Source organism: Sceloporus occidentalis, unplaced genomic scaffold (genome assembly GCF_023333645.1).
Source record: "Sceloporus occidentalis isolate IW3139 unplaced genomic scaffold, rSceOcc1.0.p SCAF_2, whole genome shotgun sequence".
In the NCBI taxonomy this organism is placed as follows: Eukaryota; Metazoa; Chordata; class Lepidosauria; order Squamata; family Phrynosomatidae; genus Sceloporus; species Sceloporus occidentalis.
Window position 1 is genome coordinate 27,839,604 of NW_028316982.1, and position 21,033 is coordinate 27,860,636.

Sequence of the window (21,033 nt, forward strand, 5' to 3'; positions counted from 1 at the left end):
GTATTTCTCCATTTAACTCAGTGATGTTTACTCTGATTGGCAACTGCTCTCTAACTTGCTCTTCTCAGGGAAGGGGCTTCCACTCCACTTCCTACCTGATTCTTCTAGTACAACAGGGGCAGGCCTCGGGGAAGAGAAAGAAGCAATATGGAAGGAATTTCAGGGAGAACAGAAGGAAAAAAGAACACATATAATCAGCATAATTTTAATACCCAGTCCATAAAACAAAGTGAAATATTTTATTAAATTAAGCCAATGATTAATTAATGGAATCTGTAACAGTTTCAACAACAGTCTCATAGTGACTTAGGAATTAAGTCAAAGTATTGATCCAGGATGAAATTCAGCAACCTGTTCTGGATTTTGCTTGAGTTTTTAAATCAATAGAACTTTGCAGTAGAAGAAGCCTGTCAGCAGGTCCTTACAATCTGCTCACAGGGAGAAGGATCAACTCTTGGCTTTGCCCTTCTTTCCAGGGAGTTGTCCTGTTGCTTCTAGGTGTCGGTTAATCAATTCTTCCTGTACACTGGGTAAACAGGGATGGTATCTACTGTATTCCATTGTGTATTCACCTTTGCCCTAAAGAGAGAATCTCCACATTAGGACAACTTAAATTAACGCCTATTAGATTACTCATTAAAAAAATTTAACAGTGCATTTTTATGTAATATACTATGGGAGATAAACACAGTAGAAAATGTAGTCCTGAACTAGTGTCTACAGCTGAAAAGGACATGGCATTAGAGCTTACAATTTAAAAAAAGGATTATTAATACACATATGAACAACTTTTGTTCTTCCTGTCCATGCAATCCAAAATCTGGCTTTTTCAAGTCAGAAGTGTAAGAATTTCAAAGTATAATTTTTCTACAATTCCGTATATGCATCTCTTCCCCTCATTTCTCTATATCAGAGGTGGGAAACTGTTTCAGACTATAATTTCCATTTGTTGTAGTTGCTAACTGCCTTCGAGTCAACTTCAATCCACGGCGACCCTATGTATGAGATCTCCAAGTCACCGTGTCCTCAACTGCCCTGCTGAGCTCTGGCAGACTCAAGGCCATGGCTTCTCTTACTGAGTCTATCCATCCGGAACACAGTCTTCCTATTTTCCTATTGCCCTCCACTTTACCAAACATTATAGTCTTTTCTAGTGAGTCCTTTCTTCTCATATGACCAAAATACAATAACCTCTGTTCAGTCATCTTTGCTACTAGGGAGAGTTTCGGTCTGATCTGCTCTTTTTAGCAATCCATGAACTCTTCTCTAGCACCATATCTCAAATGAGTTTATTTTTTCCCTATCAGCTTTCTTCACTGTCCAGTTTTCATACCCATACACAGAAATGGAAAATAAGATGGCATGGAAATCCTAACTTTGGTATTTAATGGTCTATCTTTACACTTCAGGATCTTGTCTAATTCTTTCATAGCTGCCCAAGTCCTAGACTTCTTCTGACCTCTTTACTGCACTCTCTACTCTGACTGATGACTGAGCCCAAGTATGGAAAATTTTGAGCTATTTCAATCTCTTCATCATTTACTTCAAAAATATGTAGATCATCTGTTGTCTTTTTTATGTTTTCTTAGTGTTCAGCTGTAAACCTTCTTTGCACTTTCTGCCTTGACCTTCTTCAATAATCGCTGAGATCCTCAGGGGAGGCTCTTCTCTCCATCCCACCACCATCACAAGCACGCTTGGTGGGGACAGGAGAGAGGGCCTTTCTGTAGCTGCCCCGGGGAGACCAGAATGGCCCCTCTCTTGATGGCCTTCCTTTTCAAACAGGCATTCAAAACAGAAAACTTTTAAAGAACACCCTGGAATGCTATATTGTTTTAATGTATTTTAGACATTTTAACGGTTTTTATTTTATTGTAGTAGTTTAATATTATTTTAATGTATTATTTTTGTATCTTTTTAATTGTATTATTTTTAATGTTGTAAGCTGCCCTGAGTCTCAGTCCTGGGAGAAGGGAAGGAAATAAATAAAATAAAATAAAATAAACTTACCATATCTCTGATATTTTCTGCAAGTAGTATAGTGTCATATATAATCTATGGTGTAATTTAATTATACCATAATTATGGTGTCTCACATAATCCATGACTATCATATAAGTTGGATGGAGTGTATGGGAGCTGCAGCTTAAAAGTAGAGTCTTAGTCCAACATCCAAATCACTGCACTATGCTAGCTCTATAACAGCTAGAAACATATTACAATTGCCTTGTTGCTCTGTGACTTTAAACTCAGGCAACCGTTTCAAGAAGCTGTATCACTACCAATACAAAATCAGCATTAGTATGTTGCAGTTGAGCATAGGTTATAGTAGACACACATTCCTGATTATTTCTGCAAGGGAAATAAAAAAATCAACTTGCTCAGAAATTGTTTAACCACTTACCTCTGTGCATGACCTCAGTTCTGTAGCATATCCAAACATATCATTCAATGGAACCTGATGACAAATTGATAGCATATTTTATATACATTTTAGTGCAAAGAAAATTATTTAGCTTTTTGGAAAAGCTACAGTGAAGGTCTTTATGTCTAAATATTATCTTTTAGTTCATCAGTACCAATAAAATACTAACAAACTGTTTCTCAGATGTTTGGAAAGAGGAGCAATCTTCAAAACATGGGCAAGGAGAAAAATGGTGTGCATTTATACAATGCTACAGAGTTCAGAAAAAGACTCCTGCAGATTATGCATCAAGAAGGAATTAAGGAAGTTAAATCTTATTAACTAGCATAACTGTACTTGGTACAGACTCTAACAAGGCCTAGAACAGAATATTTTCAACATAACCTTATACATTGTCTAAAGACATAGCTAGGTTGAAAAGACATAGCATGGATCCCAAGATGCATCCGAACAGGTGGAGGGTTGCTGATGCCTCACAGCAGCACCCCTGTCCCCCCTAAAAAATCTCTTCTGAAAGGTTTCCCAAACAGGGACAGAGAGCTACAACATCAACAAAACCCATTCCACCTGTGATGTGCAACAATGAATAAGAATGGTATAAACACTGGGCTGAATCCAGTGTGCATGGAATATAATAATAATAATAATAATAATAATAATAATAATAATAATAGGATTTATTTATATATAAACATTATCAAGAATGATGTTGGGCTATAATATAGCACAGTTATTTCTTAAGCTGCATGGTACATCCACACTGTAGAAATAATGCAGTTTGACACCACTTTAACTGCCAGGAGTCCATCCTATAAAATCCTGGGGTTTATAGTTTTATGAGGCACCAGCACTCTGTGGCAGACAAAGATAGACCTTGTAAAACTACAAATTTCAGGATTCCATAGGATGGAGCTACAGTACTTAAAGTGGGGTCAAACTGCATTATTTCTCTAGTGTAGATGTAACCACAGTTTCTGAAATTTTGCACTACCTATTTTTATTGGTGGTACAGAAGAGCTAAACTTCAGTTATTAGCAACATCATTTCAACTGATCCTGTGCACTAGATTAACCATAACCAGTTCTTCAGATCAAACTGGTTTTATGATGCTTGTTCACAATGAAAAATTATATGGTGTACATGTATGTAATTCCACACCTAAATCAGAGGTAGGTCACTTGCTGCCACATTCTGGACTACAACCCCATTTACTATAACTCCTAATCACTGATTCTGAGTTATAGTTCAAGACATCTGGAATGGATCAAGAGTGCCTAACCTTAACATGAGCTGTACAGAAGGGAGTCTAAAGTGAAGGAGAATCCAACATGGTTTTGCTTTGGCTGTGTCTTAAGATGCTATAGGCTTCAACATAATATTTGTCATGATTAATAGGTAATTCAGACAGAAACTGCTAAACTACAAAGTGAAGGTTAGATATGCAACAGAAGAGTACATGAGATCTGTGAGACAATACTGTACATTGCTTATTCAGAAGAAAAATACAGATGGCCATTCTGACACCTGGCATGAAAATAACCAAAATGTAAGCCTGAAATGCATAGCTTGGTTGGAAACTACCTCAGTAAATGTGAGGAGCTTTCTAGAAACTATACACAGAATCCACTTGTCCAGGGCTCTCATTTTGTACAGCTGTCTGGCTGTTAGAATGTGAGAAAGAAAGAAATGCATTTCTTTCAATAAAGTGTGATCCACAATTGGCCTCCTGATTGGACTAAGCTCAGAAGTAAGTGCTGTGATTGCAGCTCCACCATGTGGACAACCTACAGAGTCATATTACCTGTCCACAGAATGGCACGGAGGAACAGGACATGATGAACAGGCTCAGAGTACACAAGATAAAAAGGACTTGCACATTGACCTAAACACTGCAAACTCTACAGCAGCAATTAACTTCTTGTCATACACAGCTCCTTCATCACCTAGATCTATTTTTTAAATATAATTTTCACATTTTAGATAAAACACAGACTAAGATGCACTTTAAAAAAAATCAGAGTTAGGTTCTTTTTCATTCACTGGTAAAGAAATAGAGTTGATTAAGTTCTGCAGCACATACATCAGCATAGAGAGTAAAATAGCCATCAGTTCCATCTTGCCCTGTGATGATGCCATGACGACGATTCACTCCTGAAATGACTGCTCCTTGAAATTCTATGGGTGCTACAATTTCCACGGACATAATGGGCTCAAGAATACACAGCGTTGTATTTTCCATAGCTGCATTATTCAGAGAACAAATAAAATATGTTAGAACATCCCTATCCTTACATCACTTTTGCAAAAAAAAATTAATTTTAAATAAATACAGTACAGTTAGAAGAACAATATCCAACATGACCCTTCCACCCATGTAAGGGAAACTGCTAGTGCACAAGATTTATCCTGCACATGTGTGTCCCCACCAGGACAAATTTGAGGGAAGGAAGTGGGAGGACTATGACAGAAGAGGGGAGATGGAACTCTTGTTGCATAAGGAAACAATCACTCATGTAACAATGGAAAGGTTTGGAAAAAACTGAATGAAATCAAGAAATCAGAGCAGCAAATGAATCTTTTAAAATTCTTAACATTGTTTAAGTGATTATCAAAATGCTGACTTTAGTTATCAGCAAATCCATAAAACATCAAGGCTGATGACAATTTACAATTCTAAAGCTTCTGACAAAACTGACTAAATAGATTGAAGTGATTATGATTACACAGCCAGAACTGTGTTTTAACATATGTATTCTGGATAACCATAGAAAGAGATGAAGAAATGACAGAAGGTTTTTGTGGAAGAGGTTAAAATATCCCATCTTTGAAGTATTACCTTGCTTCAGAGCTCCTTCAGCAGCTCGGATGAAAGAGATTTCATTAGAGTCCACCATGTGACTAGCACCATCCTCTAAGACAAACCGTACCCCTGAAATCTTGTGGCCTGTCAAAGGGCCTTTCTCACATGCATCACGATACCCCTATAAAGAACGATCTGTGCATTAGTTACTTCAGTTCAAAGTGGTAGAACTCTAGAATGCCATTAAAAATGTGTAGAAAAAAATTATGAAGCAAAATAGTAATTTGTGGCCAAAATATTATGGGATAGAAAAGATCCTGCCTAATTTGAAACTCAAAAATAATTCCTTGAGAGAGTAATACATTGTTATGCTATCATAGAGGAAATGCAACATTTTAAATGCCACAGTTCTAAAGCCCCAAGGTACATTTGCAACAAAATGTGAACTGACATCAACATACTGGGGGTGTATGGGTGGCAATTAATAACATAAAGGTAAGGAAGAGGTATTCCCCTTTGACAAGGTTGTCAAGTTGTATCTGACTGTAGTGGGTGGTGCTCATCTCCATTATTAAGCCGAAGAGTTGTCAAAGACTACTCTGAGTCATATGGTAGCATGACTGCACAGAAAGTTGTTTACCTTCCCACTGAACCAGTGCCTATTTATCTATTTGCATTTGCATGCTTTCTAACTGGTAGGTTGTCAGAAGCTGGGACTAGTGATGGGAGCTCACCCCATCATGCAATGCTTGGGCCTCGAAGTGCCAACCTGCCAATCTTGCAATCAATAGAGTCAGCTTCTTAACTACTGAGCCACCACATCGTGAACTATGGTACTAGTTTGGAGAGGATCTCAGGAGCATCCTTACAGTATTACTCTTCATTTCAATCAAAAGCTTAAGTTGAATGCTTTCTATCCTCAAATGATGTTTGTTCTAATTTACAGGCTGAGTTGCAAAAGGGAATCAATGTTACATTAGAACAAGCTTGTGTTAGACTGCTGTAACTTGGACATTTTGATGCACATCAGTCAAGTTGCAGAATAAATGAAAAATACTATGCTATGCCTTCATCAACAGAACCTTACAACACCTCATATACATTTTATAGAAGTGGGATTGAAAAGGCACACTCTCCCCTGTGCAAATGTATTCCACTTCCAGTGACTGCTGCAATGAACACTGTACAATAGAAGCTATGACTTTGAGTGAGCGGGCATGGATGCTACAATAGGAAATCAGCAAAACCTATACATGCATAGGGAAAACTGTGCAGCCCTTTGAATATCAGCCATATATCTAACATGTGATGTGTCCACGTGTATTATTGGATGAAAATGAAATGTTGCCAGGTTTTTTTTTTTTTTTTTTAGCATTTTATGTCCACCGACAGTAACCAATTTTAATATGACTTCCTAACTGACATGCTGCTCCTGAGGATTTCAGGCTTAGTGTCTTGCTCTAATTGTATTATCTTAAAATATAGAGAAAGTGGAATAATGCTTAGTTTCATAATGCACAAAACATGGTGGTGTGAATGATGGGAAATCACCTTTTCAATAGCTGGTACAAACTGTTTTGGGATATTTGTTCCAACTGTTCGGTCCTCAAATTCCAATTTGGTGTAGCTTTCTGGCTCCAAGGGCTCTAGAAATCCAGTCACTTTACCGTACTGGCCTGCTCCACCAGACTGCCTTTTATGAGTGAAATCAAACCTGCAGAAGACATTTAAAAAGGTAAGGAATGTACTACCCATTCACTTTATGTGAAGAGAGGTTGATAATACTAGTTTTATACATGAAAAAACCCTTTACTATATAAAGGGGGTGGAGAATGTGTCAATTGCCAGAAGTTGCTGAGCTGCAGTTCCAAATAGCCCCAACTAGCACAATGATGAAGGACTATCGGAGAAGCAGTCCAGCAATATCACAATGAGCAACATTTCCTTTGCTTAACAGAAAATTTGCTCTCAGGATCTTCCCACAAAAAAATTGATAAAATTTTTGTGCTACTCCGTACAAAAACTAAATTAGAATTGCATTCAAGGGCATTAATCAGTGAACACAGCTTTCAAACTGAATTGAAGCGGTCCATACGTTAAAATACTTTGTAGGGGGAGAAGTAGAAATTATTCTTCTCCCCAACACATTTTCCAAAAAATACACACAAACCATAGAATGTGGAGAAGAAAAACTGAAACATTAATAATTCAATGTGATTTTTTAAAAAACTAAACCCACAGTCAATTACTGGTATTTAAAGACGACAAGGCTTGTCCAGGTGTGGGAGAGATAGTGCATTATACGTAACAGTAACTTAAAAAACTGAACTACAGATAAAAATGTAGAAGTGCAGGTTGAGTCTCCCTTATCTGGAATTCCAAAGTATTCCAAAAACCAAAACTTTTTTCATGGCTGAGATAGTAACACCTTTGATTTCTGATGGTTCAGTGTGCACAAACTATGGCCTGTTACAAACAGACAAAATAAAGCTGCTTCAAGTCACAGTGGAGGTATGGTGTTTCAATGATGTATGCGTCCTAAGAGTCCAGAAGTCGCACCAAAGCCACGTTCCAGTCCTTAGGGCTGGAGTGTGGCTTTGGTGCGACTTCTGGACTCTTAGGACGCATGCATCATTGAAACACCATACCTCCACTGTGACTCGAAGCAGCTTTATTTTGGCTGTCTGTAACAGGCCTTTGTTTTATGCACAAAACTATTAAAAATATTGGATAAAATAGCCTTCAGGTTACATGTATAAAGTGTATATAAAATATAAATATTGTGTTTAGACTTTGATCCCATCTCCAAGATATCTCATTTTGAGTAGATATATGCAAATAAAGGTATTCCAAAATCCAAAAGGGTCCCAAGCATTTTGGATAAGAGAGATTCAACCTGCGTGCTTAACTTTAATGTACAAGTAATTTCCATTATAGTTGTACTATAGCTGTCCTGCACTTAAGAAGGGAACTGGACTGGTTGGCCTATCAGTTCTTTATAATCACAGACCTAGACAAATAATAAACAGATAGAGCTTAAATGCTAGGTGAAACGAACACAACAATCTGTTCACAAACACATCATTGCCAGAGAGCATCTTTACAAGTTGGATTCTTTACTTCTGCTCACTTGCCACTCTCTTCACAATCTTCAGTTTTCAAAAACTTTCCCTTACTTCCACAGTTGCACAGAACACTATGGAACGGATATCCTTTGTTTCCAAAAACTACAATTGCTGATCTCGAAGGCATTACATAGCTGTTAAGAATTATCTTATTCAAGAAAAGCTTGCACCCAAATTATTAGTTACGTTTTTATCCTTTCTAACTATCCACCTCAAAACACTGAGCAGCTTACAGGATTCTCCTCTCTCACAATAACCCTGTGAGGCAGCCTAAATTTGTAAATCTGACCCCTCTGAGGTCCTCCAAGGAATGTCATCTGGTGACGATAGGAACCTGGCTCTCCTTAGTTTTAAATTATTTTGGACTAATGAGTTTGAGTTTGGTGGGAATCTCTTCTTTAGAAAGTGAGTAGCTTTAGAAATCTGAGGCTTTATCCTTGACTTCAGATGGAGTTTATTCCCAATAATTTATACTGGACTGGGATGGATGGCGCTCCCTAACTTTGTCAAAGGGTCAAAGCCGGCCTTGGCTATCATCCCGGCCAAGTATGCTTTCAGCAGAGGCTGCTCCAACCAAGGTGACCAGACATCTTCCCTTTCCAGGACAGGTCCTACATTTCAACCTTTTGTCTGGGAGGAATTCCAAAATGTCCTCCATTTAGAGCATGACTAAGAAGCTCATTTGAGTGGCATCATATTTGCTGTCACCCTTTGAGAAATGCACCAACTTGACAGCCTGTCCTTGCTCCAAATAGCGGGATAGGATGGAACCTCCTGAAGTTCTTATTTTCTAGGAGCAGCAGTAGACAAGACTTGCACCCAGAGCTCAGGCTGCATATGTTTCTCAGAGGGGAAACAAACAGCAAAATTTTGAGGCAATGGGCTGCTTGAGGACACAACGCAAATATTGAAAGGGCTCCCCCACTTAATTTCAGCACAATGGACAAATGAAAGGAATAACTTATAGATGTAGATTCAGTCAAGGGTTGGTTGCTAGTAAAGTCCAGTTTTTCAAAGTTCTGTTAGTATATTTCAAGCCAACATACCATTTTAATGAAGTTCATTAAAAAATGATTGAGTAATGTAATAAACTATAGCACATGCCATATAGCTGTAAGTAAGCCATATGAAATGAATGTATTTGTGCCAAGTTGCCCTCCTTTGTGGCTAGTGATGAAGTGTGGGATTAACAAATGAAAAATTAATAATGGTGAATCCTTACTATTCAATTTATATTTCTGAAGATTTTATTTGGAGCTGCACATTGCTTATCGCTTTTTGTCTTAGGACGAATACATATAATCAATAAATTATATAAATTTATTTTTATTATTTATTTTAATCCATTTTAATCTGCATTTTATAATGGCATTGTTCAGTTTTAAGGTAGGTGGGAGGAGGATGGAGGATCGTGTAGTTTTGGTTGTGTGTATTTGTGTATCCTATGTTATTTTATTGATGTTTTGCTGTTGTAAATAAAATATAAATAAACATAATTAATAAATTATACAAATAAAATGTATTATTATCATTCTTTCCCCTGGGGGAGGTTGTGTGTGTGGTGTTTTGAGGGCTAAATGTTCTGGATAGGCAAAGGGCCGAAGCACAGTCCCTCCTCCTGCTGCTTCTTCTTCTCCTCCTCCTTCTGTGGCCATGGCCGGGCTTTCTTCCAGGGCTCCATCCCCTGCTTCACTAGGGACCAGGCCTCATCCATGGGGCTGCTCGGCGCCTCACAGCAGCCAGGCCCCGCTTGGGGCGCCCTCCTCCCCGCCCTCCATTTTGTCTGGCTGCTGCTGCTGCTGTTCCTTCTTCTTCTTCTTCTTCCTGCTTCCCTCCTGGGCCTGGCCGAGGCGGAGGCGGAGGAGACCCGCCGCGCTGCTGCTGCTGCTGCCATGGAGATCCCTCCGTCCCACTCGGCTGCCTCCCGGGCGGCGGGGGCTGTGGAGAGCTATGTCAACTACCAGCACGGGAGCCCCCACCGCCTCTTCGCCCTGAGGGAAGTGCGCCAAGCCAACAGGGAGGTGAGAGCAGGCGCTGGAACCAGACATACACCGGTTTGGCACCGCTTTAACTCTTTGTCTGGTCCTCTGCTATGGGATTCTGGGAGTTGGAGTTTGTTGTGGGGGCCAGAGCGGAGCAGAGCAACAAACTCCAACTCCCAGAATTCCATAGCAGAGTTAAAGCACTCTCAAACTGGGTTTAGTCTCCAATGTGGTCGTGGGGTTTTTTGGGGGTAATATTTGTCCCGGGGAACATTTGCTATGGCCTTCCTCCTAAGGCTGAGAGAGTGTGACCTCTTGCCCAGGGTCACCCGGTGGGATTCATGGCTGAGCTAGGAATCGAACCCTGGTCTCCAGATTGCATTTCAGCACTAAACCCTTTGAGGTAGAGGGGTTCTTCTCCAGTTTTCATCCTGGCCCCTGTATGTACCTTTTTCATGCTTTGTGCAGAAGAGGGAATGTCAGCAAGTACTGCTTGTGACAAGTGACACCAGCTGCATCTACATTGCAGAAAATAATCCAGTTTGGCACCACTTTAACTGCCATGGCTCTGTGCTATGGGATTCTGGGAATTTTTCTTCGTTGTGGCAACAGAGCTCTCTGACAGGAGGCTAAAGGTCCCACAAAACGACTATAAACTCTCTGGGAGACCTTGTACAAGTCACATTCTCTCAGCCTCAGAGGAAGGCAAAGGCAAACCACTTCTGAATAAATCTTGCCAAGAAAACCTTGTGACAGAACTGCCTTAGTCGGAAATGACTGAAAGGCACACAGTAACAACATTTTATCTCCTGAAGCAGAGTGTGGACAGCCTCCCATCCCTGTATCTAGCTTTCAGGTTTAGCTTGTGATGGCCTCTGCCTGTCCCTTTACCCGCACCAAGGCAGAAACAAAGAAAGGCAATTGCAACAATAGAGGAATACATGTCCAACATTTACTCAGCCTGTTCAATGGGGAAAATAAAAATTCCAAGGTTGATCATTGGAAATATTTCCTCTCTACACCTGGTGTTGGGAACCTATGCCCCCTCCCCATGCTGGACTGCAATACCCATAAGATCTAATCTGTAAATCCACCACTTGGGGGGAGGCCTTTGTAGTTGCAATCCAACATCTGGAGACACCATTCCTGCTAGACTCAAATGAAGGTGTTCATCTGTTCCTCAGCGCTGATTCCCTGATCAAAATGCAGCTAATACAGAAATCAACAGAGCATACCCTTTGGCCATAATTTTATAGGACAGAAAGTCAAGAGTTTTCACAGCTTCCCAAGTTCTGTCTCCCAATTTCCTACCACCGCTCGGCTCTAAAGTATAAGCTATCACTTCCCCATCAGCACTGTCACACGCTCGTGATACCAACAGTGTGTCACTAAGAGACATCTGTTTTCTGCTTTTAAACACAGGAAGCTATCTAGTTAAACTGAAGCCCTTTAAATCCCACTTATTTCACCAGTAGAAAGTTAAAATAAATGCATGGCTTCCCTGCTGAAATCAAAGGGATATTATGGGGAGGGGGTTGGAGGGGGGTTGGGTCTCCTCCACAATCATAACATTTCCTTATTTTCAACAATGATACCTGAATCTGGCAAGATATTCATAATAAGCAAAACAACTGTTTCTTTTTTTAAAAAAGGACATTCCAGGTGTTGGGCATAAATACCGCCTGAAGTTTACAATGGAAGAAATTCTTAAGAAAGTAAGTTCTGCTTTTCATTTATTGTCAGTTTGAGTTTTTAGGGCTTTAGCATTATATGCATGTTTTCTAACCAGAATTTTTCCAACACAGTCCATTAGAAAAAGTCAACCCGGGTTTCTGAGAAACAAGTCATGGCACACTAATCTGATCTCTTTTTTTAAAATAAAATTACAGCTTGGTAGATGAAGAGAATGCTGTGGAGATAGCATATCTTGATTTCAGTAAGGACTTTGACAAAGTCTCCCATGATATTCTTGCAAACAAGCTAGTAAAACGTGGGCTGGACAATGCAACTCTTAGGTGGATTTGTAATTGGTTGATTGGCCGAACCTAAAGGGTGCTCAGCAATGGCTCCTCTTCATCCTGGAGAGAAGTGACCAGTGGGTGCCACAAGGTTCTGTCCTTGGCCCAGTGCTATTCAACATCTTTATCAGCGACTTGGACAAAAGAATAAGATGCACTCAGGGTGGACAAATGAAATGATAGATATAGGATGGGGGATATCTGGCTTAAAAAGACTACATGTGAAAGGGATCTAGAAGTTCTAATACAGCACAAGTTGAACATGAGTAAACAGTGGAATGCAGCAGCTAAAAAGGCCAATATGATTCTAGGCCTGCATCAACAGAAGTAGAGTCTAGATCAAGGGAATTAATATTGCCACTATATTCTGTTTTGGTCAGGCCTCACCAAGAATACTGCATCCAGTTCTGGGCACCAGAATTCAAAAAAGATGTTGAGAAGCTGGAGTGTGTCCAAAATGGTGAAGGGTCTGGAAACCATGCCCTATGAGAGACTTAGGGAGCTGAGTACATTCTGCTTGGAGAAGAGATGGTCAAGAGGTGACATGATAGCCCTGTTTAAATATTTGAAAGGGTGTCATATTGAGGATGGAGCAAACTTGTGTTCTGCAACTCCAGAGAATAGGACCCAGAGCAATGGATGCAAACTATAGGAAAAGAGATTCCACCTCAGCATTAGGCAGACCTTCCTGACAGTAAGAGCTGTTTGACAGTGGAACACAATCCCTCAGAGAGTGGTGGAGTTTCCTTCTTTGGAGATTTTTAAACAGAGGCTGGATGGCCATCTGTCGGGGGTGCTTTGTTTCTGTGTTCCTCCATGGCAGGAGGTTTGACTGGATGACCCTTGTCTCTTCTAACTCTATAATTCTATGAGAAACCATTCAAATTGAACACTTTGAACTACGTCTGCTGAAAACCACACAAGAGAGTCAGACCACTTTCTCAGACAGGCAGTCAAGCTCTGATGTTAGCTCTGGGAAACCCCTGTGATTTCTACAAGTATTTGTCATAATCATGGAACAGTCATTCCTGTAACACAAAGCTTCCATCACAGGATGATTCTATTACAGGATAAGGGCTGTGGTATTATTCATCTGTGTAATTCCAGCCATCATGAGAGCTAGTGTACTGTAATTACAATGCTGGACATAGTTTAAAGTACCCACTGAGTGATTAAAAATGGATGACCATGGGCCATTGATCCCTTCTCATACTGACCTATATTGCAGGGTTGTTATGAGGATAAAGGGGAGAAGGAAAGGACCATATTTGTTGCCATGAGCACACTGAAAGACAAGTTATAAGCATAACTAATAACAAATATAATAATTAGAGCAACTGGGGAAAAGAAGATAGAGGGGAGATAATCTACATGACATTTTAAAAAAAAATCATAGTAGCCTTCAATTATTCAAAGTGTTCAGGATTCATACTGGGAGGTGGATAAAGTAAAATGCATGACCATTCCAAAACAAATAATAGCTTAGCTATATCTTATTTAAATAGTATCAAATACAAGAATGAAATATAATGTATTTCTCATTAGAACATGCTAGCATATTCTGATGAAATTTTAACCTGTTAAATTACTGTTGTTGTTGTTGTTGTTGTTGTTGTTGTTGTTGTTGTTATTTTAACAGGACAGTCCTGTGAACTGCACAGCTGAGATACTTTATCATCATGGTGATCCACATGTTGCTCCAGAAGTGCATTATACTGTGGAAGGGGAGTTTGGGACCAATACAGAGCAAGCAGATAACAAATTTTACAACAGGATCAAGAATCTCTCTGAACCACTAGAAGCACAAAATATTCCAGGTGTTTTTTCTTTTAAATATTTTTATGACTTGAAATTCTGCTTTCTGAATGTTAAAACAGAAGTTTTGAAATATCACAAGTGGATCCTGCAACAAAACGGTGCAGTGTATCCTGTTTCCAAATTGATGTGCTCTTGCTAAGATTTCTAGGCAGCCATTCCCTCCAAGCAGAGCATGGCATGTGTGTTCATTTGATAATAGGGCTGTGTAACAGTATTATTATACCAGAAACAATAAGTCTTGTGTCACTTAAAAACAAACCGATTTATTATGACATGATATTAATTTACTATGGCATATATTTCTGTAGACAAGAGTCTATATCATCAGATGTATGGAATGTCATCATGAACTGGCAGGAAAAATAATAGCAGTGAGGTTATGGAGACTTGTGAGATTCAGTAAGTCTGTTTCTTACATCTTATTTCCACTTGAGCTTGCTGCTAACATTTATCTTTTCCCTATACCCAAGTGAGTGTATATCTGCTATTCATTTTGACACTCTGTGCATCTGTGGAAGTAGGCTCTGCTCCACAAAAGCCAGATTAAACTATGCCATAATAAATTAGGTGAAACACCACAAGTGTTCATTTGAAATGTGTTGCTGGAGGAAAGTTTTATGGATACCATGAAGTGCCAAAAAGACAAATAAATGGAGCAAATCAAGCCAAAACCCTCCCAAGAAGCCAAAATGACTGAATTGTGGCTGTTTTTCTTTGGACACATCATGAGACAAGATGATTCATTAAAAAAAAGATGATAATGCTCAGCAAAGTGTGAGGCAGTAGGAAAATAGGAAAACCAAATTGTAGATGGACAGATTCAAGAAAGCCATGGCCTTGAGTTCACAAGACATTAGCTGGGCCTTTAATAACAGGGAGTCTTCACAGAGTCACCATAACCTGAAACTTATTTGACAACAATTAACAATCACCATTACCTGATCCTTTTGGGAGGGGATGTTACTGCAAGAAACTAATATGGCTATTTGTTCTGAAAAATATTGTTACATTTCATTCTACTAAGTTATCTAAAATGTGCAAAGCTGGTTTCTGGTGCAAAATTTGGATGTTTATATTCAGCTTTAACACAATCTTTATGGTTAACAATAAAGCTTAGTATCTATGGTTATGGTATAGATAGAGAGGTGTGTGTGTGTTTGTGTGCGTGTGTGTATACACACACACACATATACATACAGCATTTATATATTATTCTAACAGAGTGAAAGATGAATTTTGATAGGAAAACTACATGAATCCTAGTCATAATACTTTAACCATGCAGTTCTGTATTTTTCTAAACTGAGCTCTAACACAAGTCCAAAATATGGATGAAAAATAAAGCACACAAGCTGTGCAAGCTGATGCAAGACCTTTAAATTTGCATATATTTCACTAAATATTTGCTGGAGTTACATTACTAGACATTTTTGAATACTTTATTACTAGAGTGTGAGAGGAGGGGCTGAGGGAAAGCATGCAAATATCTATATAATACCTAGATCAGCGGTTCTCTACCTGTGGCTCATGACCCCTTTGGGGGTCAAATGACCCTTTCACAGCGGTCGCCTAAGACCATTGGAAAACACATATTTCCAATGGTCTTAGGAAAATAATTTTATGGTTGGGGGTCACCACAACATGAGGAACTGTATTAAAGTGTCACAGCATTATGAAGGTTGAGAACCACTGACCTAGAGAAAAAAATATCTCCAGACACTCCCCATTTCAATACTAACTTTGTTTCTGTTGCCAGACAGTTACGGAAATGTGGATGCAGAAATGGAGCCTGTTCGGCATTTAGCCTGGGTTGCCTGTGGGTATGTAATATGGCAGAATTCCACAGAAGATACCTGGTACAAAATGGCACAAATTGAAAGTGTCAAGCAAGTGGTAAGTTAGCTTCACTTTCAAGGGATTTAAAGGTTGTTTTCTTCCAAGGCTTCTTTTCCACTTCCATGCAGAAAGCAACTGTTTGTGAGATGATCTCTCTGATGACAGCCCAAAGTGGCCAATGTTCTACCTATTCATCCTTCCAATTAAACTGCCCTTTTCCCTATACAGGATTCAATGTTTTGTTGTTATTTTTTATTGCCCTCGATCTTGACTCCTAGTGATCCCGTGGATGGGACTCTTCTAAGACTTGCTATCCTCCACTGCTCTGCTTAGGTCCTGCAACTTCATACCCATATCCTTAATAGCATGCAGTCTTCCTCTCTTTCTATGTCCCTCCACCTTTCCTAGGATTCTGTCTTTTCCAATGAGACATGCCTTCTTCTGATGTGGCCAAAGTATGATAGTCTCAACTTAATCATCTTGACTTCCAGGGAGATTTCTGACTTGATCTGTTCTAGGACCCATTTGTTTGTCTTTTTGGCTGTCCATGGTATCTCCAACACAGCATCTCAAATTTCAATTTCTTCTTATTTGCTTTCTTCACTGTCCAGCTGCCTCACCCATACATGGTAATGGGGAATACAAAGGCTTGTACCATTCTAACTTTTGTGCTCAGTTGTGTATCTTTACTCTTTAAGATCTTTTCTAGTTCCTTCATAGTTGCCCTTCCCATTCCTAGTCTTCTGATTTCTTGACTGCAGTCCCTGTTCTGATCAATGTCTGATCCAAGGTACAGGAACTCTTTTACTATTTCAATTTCCTCATTGTTTAGTCTAAATTTGTGTAGATCCTCTGTGGTCATTATTTTTGTTTTCTTTATGTTGATCAGTAATTCTGCCTTTGCGCTTTCCTCCCTGATCTTCCTTAGTAGCTGTTCCAAGTCTGTGATGTTTTCTGCTAGTAGGCTTACAACTAGTTAAGTCAATGTGGCTTCCAACTAGTTAAAATGTTCTGCTTAACAAAAGCTCTAATAACAGCATGTTCTGATGGCATGGTTGGCTGTTTAGGGCCCAGGAATAAAAAACAAGACTATTGGGGGGAAGGGGAGGGCAATGGGTATGTGGGCTATAGGAGCAGGTGCCACCCTCCATGTTGCTGGGTAAGCAGAGACAGTTTTGGATACCTAGAGGTTGCCCATTCCACTTCAAGAATGTTTTTAATATTTCTGAATACAATTGTCCCTCTATATCCATGAATTCTTTATCCACGGATTCAACTATCGACGGCTTGAAAATATTAAACAAAAATAGAAATTCCAAAAGGCAAACCTAGATTTTCCCATTTTATATAAGGGACGTCATTTTACTATGCCACTGCATTTAATGGAACTTGAGCATCAACAAATTTTGGTATCCATGGGGGGGGGGGGGGAGTGTCCCGGAACCAAGCCCCAGCAGTTACCAAGGGCCCACTGTATATATCTCATAGAATCACAGAGCTGGAAGAGGCCACAAGGGCCATCCAGTAAGACACAATCTATATTTGTATAGAACTGCTAGGTTAAACAAACATTTTACAGAAAAAGAAACCCCATGTTTTTACAACTGCTTTTATCAAATTTAATGACACAGTATAGAGTCATTATTTTTACTACAAGTTGTTATCTGCCTTCAGGTCAACTCCTACTTATAGTGACATTATCCTAGGGTTCTCTTGGCAAGATTTATTCAGAGGAGAGTTGTCATTGCCTTCCTCTGAGAAGTGTGATTGCTCAGGGTCACCCAGTAGGTTTCTGTGGTTGGGCAGCGATTTGAAATCTTGTCTTCCAGAATACTAGTCTGAAACTCAAGCCCCTTTGCTATGCTGGCTCACTATCATCTCCACCATTACTACTAAAATTTTATTGTTGGGAACAGCACAAATTCTGATCAACAGTTAGGGTCGAGAATCCAAACAAACAGATTCTTCTTGGCATTCAAAACAGTTGTGTTAATAAATGGCAAACACTCGGTTTTACTATTAGATATTTCTACACATGTGCTTTAAATTACAACAGGGAACAGGACATTACTTCCTGTTTGACGATTCCTTTTCAAAGATCTATAGATCTGCCCAAAAGATCTGAGAGCATAAATATCAAGAAGAATCCAAGATCAGGAAGAATTGTCCAGAGTGTTTTAATATTAAGATGAGAACACCCACGAGTCACTTCTGGCCTTATTAAGTTGTTTATGGGAAAAAAGGAGTATTGGTCCTTATGATAATATCATCATTCATTGTTGTTTTTAAAAGAATTAAAACAAACAAAATAGGACACAGTTACTCAAGAAGCCTCAGACTACTTAAATCTCTGGGCTTTGCCTCCCAAATTATATGAAGTTAAAATGACCAAATAAAACAAAATAAAACCTCTTGTTTGTTTATACAGCTCTCCATCATTTCATGTTCAATGGAGACATTTTAAATTTGAGCTGAGCTTAATAAAGTGTATTTTTTCACCTTTTATTGGTTTCAGAAGAGAAATGATGACTATCTTGAATTTTCCTATGTGGTTTTAATCCATGATATTGTTTCCCAAGTAAGTAACATTATTTAATTACTTATTAGTTTAAAAGAATTTTATTTGGGGAGGGTTTAAGAGTATTCCCTGCAAAAAGGTGATTCTAATAAGGTGATTCTCCCAACACTCAAGTTCAACAGGCATCCAGAACAGATGTCAACACTCAAGCACCTCACAGCTGAGAGCAAGGGAATTAGGAGTTTGATGCCCAGCCTGATGGGATTGCTGTGCAGGATAACACCGAATCAAAACAGTCTGGAAATTAATGTGTTGGGAGGCAGGTTACAATGCCAGTTCAAGAGAAGGCATAGCCTCCTGTGCTATGCACATGCCATGATTTAGAGGGAGTGCAGACAGAAAAAAATAGAATGTCATCCAGAGCAACAGAATTTTATTTCCTAAGAATCTGTTTGTTTTTAATTTGGAAAAAAAAAAGCTCCTAATGCTAAAAAATCTTGACTCCTATGGCTCCATATCTGTCTTTGAAAGTAAGCTACAAATGCCTGCTGCAATCTCAGAAACTAGAGGAAGGGCTGAAGAAAATTCTCAAGGGTGTGGGACAATCCAGAATACACTTAGGCAAACTTAACAATTACATGATATTATATAATTTTTTGCTAATAACTTGAGTTGTCACTTGAAGGTTGCTCACTTTTGAATCTATTGCTCTAGGTGTTCTTTCAACAGCAATTAGAATATCAGCTTTTGGGAGGTAATAAGCCTTTACTCCCTGACATGAAAAGCTTCACTCAATCATTTGGAATCAACCTTCTAAAGACAGAGGAAAAGCCAAAGCTGTAATCTCTTTTTTCAGACTAGTTGGCAATGCTAGCTAATTAGGTGCAGTAGTATTATTTTTTCAGCATGGAGTATGCATAGCTCTAACTGGGCCTTTATTGTAAATGTAGCAGCCTTGGGTTACATTTTCATAATTTTACAAGCTAAGGACACAAATAACTGAACAGAAGGTGAACTTTTCATGACTTGTCTTCTGAACCAGCTTCTTATACATAAAATATCTTTTATGTCTTTCTGTGGAATCATAGGGTTGTAAGGTACTGTACTCAAAATTTATCATAAAGTGTAGCTCCACCCTCCTTAAAATAGAATCTTTTTTCCATCGGTTCACCACCTCTGTTAGAGGAAGGCTGCTTTCATTAGAGGAAGAGAATCTGTGGATTCAGCTCATGACATTTCCAATATTAACCCCCCTGTGCCTATGGAACAGATCGCCCCAAAGTCCAACTTTAGAGGTTTTAAGGATGCCTCTCCAGAGTGGGTGCACACAGCGTGTGGACTATGCTTTGTCCACATCAATTTATATTAATTATACGGACAGCCTACTTGTACTGTATACTACAGCTTTGAAAAGGTTTACCTTAAAACAACAATGTGTGGGATTATTTGCCATTATTTAGAATCTACCTTCTGGATTGTTCGCATCTATAGCTCACTATACTTCATGTACATACAAATGAGAAAGGATGAGAGAGAGAGAAGGAAGGGAAAAAAGTGAACTTATTAGACGAGGAAAAGATTTTTTGCAAGAAGAGCAAAGCTCAAATAGTTACCTGGATTTTCTAATATTTAGATTTTTCTACTATTTGGTGCTCTTTTATTTACAGGAAATTATTCCTTGGCATATGCAAGTTTTATGGAATCCACAGCATGGAGTGAAAGTAACACGGAACAGCCGCCAGCCAAAACGTGCAGCTCAAGATTAGCTACACACCTTCTGTGCTACTCTTAAAGATGTTATTAAGTGCTTCTATAAAGCAACTGTATTCAGATAGAACAAGGGCTACACAATAGGTTTAGTCAGGTTCAAAAATTCTACCAACATTATGCATATTGTAAGAACCAGAGCAATAATCTCCTGACCTTGATTTGGTAATTGTTTGCAACAGTGAATACTTACGGTACAGTTGCCACAATGCTCTCTCTAAAGGCTACTTTAGGCTTTCCAGTAACACAAGGACAAGCATATTCTCTTTCCATTCGCTGGGTTAAAAAACAAACAAACACAATTATACAGATTTAAGTATGGTGCCAAATATATTCAGCCAAGCTAAAGAAATAAACAAATCAATATTTAATACTCTTTACAATCGTATATTAGACAGAGGCCAAATTTTAATTTCCGTTGAGGTTTTTCTCGGTAATGAACTAGAATGCCTTATATACACATGCCCCCACCCTCCTTTGAAGGAGATACTTTTGGGGACAGTATTGTTTTTATCCCTATTCTGCAATTGGGGGGGGGGGGGAATCTTCAACCTCAACAAATTTTTCATAAATTATGCTCACAAGGAATTGTTAACTTTGTTCCAGTTGTAGAATTTGAACCATTAATATATAATTTACAGCATTCTTATGCATGGAAGCAATAAACACAGCTAGACTACCGGCTGAATTTAAAGAAACACTTTCAGAAAGAAAAGTGAGATTCAGCAGCATAGTTTATCAATA

General features: G+C 38.9%; 2 protein-coding genes across 3 annotated transcripts in view; one reads left to right on the forward strand and one right to left on the reverse strand.

The window, feature by feature from the left end:
* Positions 1 to 203: 203 nt before the first annotated feature.
* The window catches only part of LOC149318074 (elongation factor G, mitochondrial-like), a 38,534-nt gene continuing 17,704 nt past the window's right edge, over positions 204 to 21,033 (reverse strand). Inside the window, exons 13-18 of the mRNA XM_089508960.1 lie at positions 20,483 to 20,565; positions 6,777 to 6,939; positions 5,262 to 5,406; positions 4,506 to 4,666; positions 2,405 to 2,458; positions 204 to 579 (exon numbers count right to left, since the gene is read on the reverse strand). Of these exons, the coding sequence (XP_089365086.1) occupies positions 448 to 579; positions 2,405 to 2,458; positions 4,506 to 4,666; positions 5,262 to 5,406; positions 6,777 to 6,939; positions 20,483 to 20,565 (738 nt within the window). The 3' untranslated portion in view covers positions 204 to 447. The remainder of the gene's footprint in view (positions 580 to 2,404; positions 2,459 to 4,505; positions 4,667 to 5,261; positions 5,407 to 6,776; positions 6,940 to 20,482; positions 20,566 to 21,033) is intronic.
* Positions 10,189 to 20,487, forward strand: LOC149318075 (latexin-like). Of its 2 annotated transcripts, none has more exons than XM_089508972.1 (6): positions 10,189 to 10,371; positions 11,985 to 12,047; positions 13,990 to 14,167; positions 15,925 to 16,061; positions 18,520 to 18,582; positions 18,697 to 19,609. In XM_089508972.1, exons 1-6 carry the CDS (start codon positions 10,243 to 10,245, stop codon positions 18,904 to 18,906), a joined length of 780 nt encoding a protein of 259 aa, XP_089365098.1. In that variant the 5' UTR covers positions 10,189 to 10,242; the 3' UTR covers positions 18,907 to 19,609. The 2 variants fall into 2 exon arrangements, with proteins under 2 accessions (XP_089365098.1, XP_089365099.1); XM_089508973.1 differs by lacking the exon at positions 18,697 to 19,609 and adding an exon at positions 20,190 to 20,487 and having other exon boundaries at positions 10,222 to 10,371.

What these genes read in the sequence shown, in the direction of transcription:
- LOC149318075 (XM_089508972.1), top strand. Translation starts at nt 10,243, where the DNA reads ATGGAGATCCCTCCGTCCCACTCGGCTGCCTCCCGGGCGGCGGGGGCT. An exon ending in TGCGCCAAGCCAACAGGGAG is followed by an intron (nt 10,372 to 11,984) that starts GTGAGAGCAGGC and finishes TTTTTAAAAAAG; the next exon opens with GACATTCCAGGTGTTGGGCA. An exon ending in TTGAAAGTGTCAAGCAAGTG is followed by an intron (nt 16,062 to 18,519) that starts GTAAGTTAGCTT and finishes TATTGGTTTCAG; the next exon opens with AAGAGAAATGATGACTATCT.